General features: G+C 35.5%; 1 protein-coding gene across 1 annotated transcript in view; it reads left to right on the top strand.

Moving 5' to 3' along the window:
• Positions 1 to 916: 916 nt before the first annotated feature.
• Positions 917 to 6,000, top strand: part of LOC138002179 (ATP-dependent DNA helicase DDX31-like) — a 75,821-nt gene continuing 70,737 nt past the window's right edge. The window contains exons 1-7 of the mRNA XM_068848262.1: positions 917 to 1,038; positions 1,319 to 1,420; positions 2,095 to 2,247; positions 3,129 to 3,209; positions 3,387 to 3,470; positions 4,759 to 4,817; positions 5,574 to 5,661. Of these exons, the coding sequence (XP_068704363.1) occupies positions 1,328 to 1,420; positions 2,095 to 2,247; positions 3,129 to 3,209; positions 3,387 to 3,470; positions 4,759 to 4,817; positions 5,574 to 5,661 (558 nt within the window). The 5' untranslated portion in view covers positions 917 to 1,038; positions 1,319 to 1,327. The remainder of the gene's footprint in view (positions 1,039 to 1,318; positions 1,421 to 2,094; positions 2,248 to 3,128; positions 3,210 to 3,386; positions 3,471 to 4,758; positions 4,818 to 5,573; positions 5,662 to 6,000) is intronic.

Genomic DNA, 6,000 nt, shown 5'->3' with positions numbered 1-6,000 from the left:
TCCTTTTTCAAACTCAAAGGGCGTTGGGATATTTTACTTGTGTTTTCGCAAACAAGTCACTTCAGGGTTTATTTGGGCAAAATGTAAGCTCATGGATAAAAGAGCATAAAAGACGTCCCCAGATCAATGAGGAACGACTTGCTGTCGACTTAGTGGAAAGCCTGAAGCCTTTCTGATTTTTTTTTGACAATTAAAAATGTATTTTTCAAGTTTGACGTCGAAGAAGCTGTAGATAGCATCGACTGTTAACTGTTCACCTTGAAATTAAGCTGCACATTGCTCTCCAGTGGCGGGGGTGTCTGAATTCTTGTATCTTCACAGGGAGGCCATACAATCGGATGCGTAGCCGATTGTTATTTTATAGTAAATGTACTAGATTTACCGTTTGCCTCACCTATAGCGATATATCGCTAATTATGTATATAAATCAATGATAAATAAACGTTGAATTACCTTAGCTGTGGTATATAGTCGTCCTTTTACCTCAAAAGAGGTTTTTTAGATTAGCTTTTTATTAGGAGTATTTTTTTAAATATTATGTATATATTATATTTTTATAGACCCATTGCTTTTTATAATATTTTTAGTTATTCTGGATAACTCGTTAAATGTCGATAATTTAATTTCATGTAATGCGCATTTGATCATATATTACATGTATTTTGCGATGATAAGAACGTCATCATCCAATGAGAGAGGAGCAAACGGCGTGACGGTTTGTGGCTGGCACATGCTACGCATTCCTACCGCTCGAATACTGTGGGATTTTTGATTTTCTTCGAGGGCTAGCTCCGGGCCGTTTGGATGGATTCTCGATCGGAAGGTACGAGGAGAAGCGTGAATGTTTCAACCTTAATACTGCGAAGTTTGAAAGCGGAGCAATGCGATTTTTGGGGGAAAAATCGCTCAGGCGCTGGAACCCTTTCAAAACAAGGATTCCACCCTTTTCCTTCCATAATAGTAACAGTCAACGGCGAACTCAAAATCGCTCAAAAAACCACTTTTGAGGCAAAAAAACGACTATATACCACAGCAAAGGTAACTCAACGTTTATTTATCATTGATTTATATACATAGTTAGCGATATATCGCTATAGGTGAGGCAAACGGTAAATCTAGTACATTTACTATAAAATAACAATCGGCTACACATCCGATTGTATGGGTGTCCTGTGGTATCTTTGAGTGGCTTGGACATGTTCTCGGATACTTTGATGAGTATACTTCGTGTTAATTTATATCAAATACAAAGTTTAGTTTAGACTGCCGCTGAACATTTTTCTCCACGTGCAAAGTTCTTACCTTATAATTTTCGTAGATTTGCACCATGAATGAAGACGATGGTTTAGTCTTGAACCTGTCGTCTTTCAACGATGGACAACAAGAAGGGTTCCAAAGAAAAAAAGGCAGAGGATTAAAGGTAAAAACCGAAACATCTTATGTAATATTTCTTTGAGAGAAGGTAAGCTAGTCGCATTTTTTAGCTGCGAGGTTTAAGCCTGGATTTTTTGAACCCTCGATTCGCTGTAACTTCGTAAGTTGCTTTACAATCTGTGATGATCACTTTCGCTTAGACTGACACACCCGCAGTTCAAAAACATGGATGATATTTCATATATTCACTACCACATGTCACCCTCTTACACGTAAAAAATTCCAGGTTTTCCCTGTTTTCAATAGCCGGGCGACTAACCCCGTAAATGTGGTTGCCCTGATAAATTTTCAAGCACTGTAAGTGTCAACTATATTTAGTGCTGGGACATTATTTGGGAACCCTGTGCAGAAATCAAATCAAATCAAACAAATGTGGAAGCGTAGGTTGGTTTTTGAGGCAAGGGGAAAGCCGGAGTACCTGAAAAAAAAACATCTTTGAGCAAAGTTGAGAACCAACAAACTCAACCCTTATGTGATGGCAAGTCTGGGATTAAAACCCGGGCCACATTGGTGAGAGGCAAGTACTCTCACCACTGTGCCAATCCTGCTGTATTAAGTGTAACGGTAAATTTTCTTTGCTGTGGGGTGCTACAAGTAGCACCAAATCAACATTTCAGTCAATTGCTTGCTGGTCAACCTTTTTTGTATTCTTAAATTTAGTGGAAAGAACGAAAATTGCAGAAGAGGCAGAGTTACTTAAAGCTCAATGTCACACAAGATAATAGGAATGGTTTGGTACTGAAGAAACCATCACATACTTCTCCTCAACATAAGAGAGAATCCGTTTCCTCGTTCACAAAGTCCAAAGTCCAGGTTAGAAGACTACGACCAGATATACAAAATTAATTAAGAACAAGGTTCCTCTCTCCCTTCATCTATAACCTGCAATTCAAAGATATCCATTTATTTCATTCATTGAAAACTAAAGACAATTATTTTTCTTAAGTGCTACATCCTAATAAATGCTACCAAAGCTAGTTTCAGTTAGAGCTGGACTTCTTTCATGTACAAACCAACCTGTGAAGTTCTTCATTTTTGTCACCAAGGTTACCACATAAGACATTGGACATGAGACCCAAGAAAGGCCATGTTCATTTTATCCCTTAATTAAGGTCTAGGGTACATTTGAGTGCATTAATTAATTTATTTTATTAAATGACAACTTTAGATTTTTAAGAATTTCACCCATAGCCAAAAAATGCTGTGGTCCTAACTGCCACACCACAGAAAAAAACAGGTTCATGTGGAACTTACAATATCAACGGGTAGAGCAAGGAGGAAATTTTGCTGCTCGTTTTAATTGCAACAGAATGCAAAAGACTTGTAAACTAATATGTAGTTGTCTGGAGCGTGAGATAACTTAAGCTTTAATATTATGTACATTGTATTATAGTAATAGTGTTAACATGCACGTATATTATTTTCATGTCAACTGAAAGATGATTCCCACATTTAGAACCCCACTTCTTTGATTTGCCATTGCCACTTAGTCAGTAGTCAGTTGGAGCATTGCAGCTTTAATAATATTACAGACCTTGATTTTTTGTATTGTTTATCTTGCATTTTGCATCTTCACTGTACAGGGAATACAGACAACAATGATTTCAAAACATGCAATATGCAATAGCCTGTAACGTTGACATATACAGTTGTACATGTAATTACTTACTGACTTTATTGTGTTCCTCATACAGGAGGATGTTATCAAATTGAATGCTAATGCACCAAAAAAAGCAACACATGCTGACATTAAGAAACCAAAGGAGAAATTGCAGGTTTGTTTGGTTGGAAGTCGCCAATGATATTATATTGTAGTTGGAGCAGTGTGGCTTTAGTAATACAGAACTCGATTTTTTTGCATTGCTTTTGCATTTACACTGTATGGTGAACACAGTCGTCAGTAGCTTGTTTCTTGATTGTTACTTACTGACATTATTTTGTTCCTAATGAAGGAGAATATTGTCAATGGCAATGCACCAAATGAAGGTGTATATCCTCGTAATCCTGTCATCAAGAAGCCAAAAGAGAAATTGCAGGTTTGTTTTGAAACTGTCATTGATTTTTAGGTACATGGTGTATTAATTTGTTAGTACTAAAATTAAATCACTGATGTTAATTACATGTACATACGTGTAAGTTGCAATAAATTGTCAAGAACATTCATTTGAGAATATGTGGCATGTAAATACATGTATGTACATGTAATTCTGAAAGATAGTCTCATGGCTAGTTTTATCATAATTATACCAAAACGAGATTTGTAATGTTTACATGTACAAATTAAATGACCAACAGTATTGTGGCCCATTTTACAAACTTGTGGAGGAGGGGTTTCAGTGTAGTCGAGAGTTTTAGGTGCAGTAAAACGTTATTGCAAACTGTACATTGTATGTACACGTTCATGCGGTTAGCAGTAGATTGTTGTTGAAGACAGTGCTAGAGGTTTAAAATTATAGTGAATCAGATAAACTCATGTAGCTGCAAGTATTGATTGAGTGGTCAATATACATTTAGGTATTTCCTTTCTTCCTTCATACTGTATTTAGTTACTAGAAGAATGTTCCCGAAAACTCTCATTTTAATCAGGCATTAACACAGCACACTGTATGCGAGAATAGAATCAGTTGCTCTAACGATGGAAATGTAGTTCATTTGTTGAAAAAATTTGAATGATTACTAAATAATTTGTAAAAAGTACATGATTAAAGGAATCAGCAAATTACCAATCTTCAAATTTACCGATAAAACATAAAACAATAAAACATACCTAAAATCAGCTGGGCATGTGTACTGTGAGCTCATCTAGTGAAATCGTAAGATAGACCTTTATCAGTTGTGACTAGAACGGATACTCCAAAATAAGGTAAGACACTTATGTTTTGTGTATAATTATACGTGGAAGGTACCAAGTACAGTAATCTTACTTAAGTTTTACTATTGAAGTTTAAATATGGTGTCACCAGAACAAATTGTTATGAAAGCTAACCATTTCAAGTTGGCACTTAAACGTAATCACTAGAGATCAGTGCCTAACCCTGCATTCTCTTCCTAAGCAGTGTTGTGTATCTGCCAAAGCTGGTTGACACTGAGGCTCTCAGGTATTGCCATGTAACATCACCAAATATTGCACATTATTTCATGTACGTTACGAAGTGTCTCACCTTATTTTGGAGTATCCATTCTAGTCACAACTGACTTTTATTCCAGTATTTCAGGCACAGGGAACCCAAATGTCAAGAATAGGAAGCTACTCACTGTTGCTCACAGCAATTACAGCTGTATTATGGTTTTCACTGTAAATGTTTCTGCCTCATTTACTATCAGGTCATTTCAAGTTTATTCAAATACAACCCAGAAATACCAAAACTGAAATCTCCTTCAGGGTAAGTGTATCAGATTAATTTTTTATGGGTAATCATTAAATGGTGACAAGTGAAAATAGGGAATAATTTCATGCGTGTTTTGTCCAAAAGGCTCGGGAATTATTTCATTTTGGGGAAAATGAAAGTGAAATTATTCCCTAATTTCAAAAGTGTACCATTTGATTAGCTATTAATATCTTAGATGACAAATTAAATTCATAACACACAGGTTTTTTCAAACCAGGATGCCATTTTGCCACTGTAAGAAAAAGTTGCCATGGCAACATTGTAATTTCACGTGTGAAATTATAAATTAATGCTGAAATTTTGCGGCAAAATATTAAGGAGTAATTTGTCACCCATGTTATTAGTACATGTAATTCACTTTGATGAATGAATGATGGTGGACTTCAACAGTGATTAAAACACAATACACTACATGTATACTGTAGGTCCTTGTCACAACATGATGTCAAGATACGTGTACACATCTGTGTCATTGAGACTAGGTTTCAGAAGCACACAATCTTGACCTAGTTCTGTGTGTCAGGTGGGCCAATACATGTACATGTATGCCTTCATTGAGGCTGCAGGGCATTCTGATGTAGATAACCGTGTACATGTCACTTTGAATAACACCTGAAGGAGGCTATTAATTTTACGTCTATGTTCTTGCAAGTCTGCAACATCATTTGTCCACACCTACATGTATGTTAATAATACAAAGGAAATCAATCAATGTTAATTACCTGCTTATAGTTAGTTTTGCCCTTGCAGTGATAAATCACCCACAAAAAACAAAGATCAAGAAGAGGAGGTGTTTTCTGCTGACAAGTTTAGTGAGCTAAAGTTGTCAACATTCATGGTGAGTTGTACACAGGTTTCAGGCTGCTGCTTCATTGACTTGCTAAACAATGTTTAAAACAATCAGTTTTATTTTGTCTGACAGCAACAAAAATTAATTTTGTACTGTACATTGATTTAATGTGTTAAAAACCTTGGTGTAAAAGCAGGATCCAATTAATGTACGAAAGTTGTTTTAATGATATTATTGTACAATTTATGTATATTATGTATAATGCATGTTAATTTGTAGTCTAGTAGTTAATAAATGAATAAATAAATGAATAAATAAATAAGTAATTAAAAAAGCAGAAATTTATTATGTACATTGATTCCACAATTGCACTTTTCTGAGGATTAC

The sequence above is a fragment of the Montipora foliosa genome, chromosome 1 (genome assembly GCF_036669935.1).
Source record: "Montipora foliosa isolate CH-2021 chromosome 1, ASM3666993v2, whole genome shotgun sequence".
Lineage (NCBI taxonomy): Eukaryota > Metazoa > Cnidaria > Anthozoa > Scleractinia > Acroporidae > Montipora > Montipora foliosa.
This window is presented reverse-complemented; position numbering and strand designations above follow the sequence as displayed.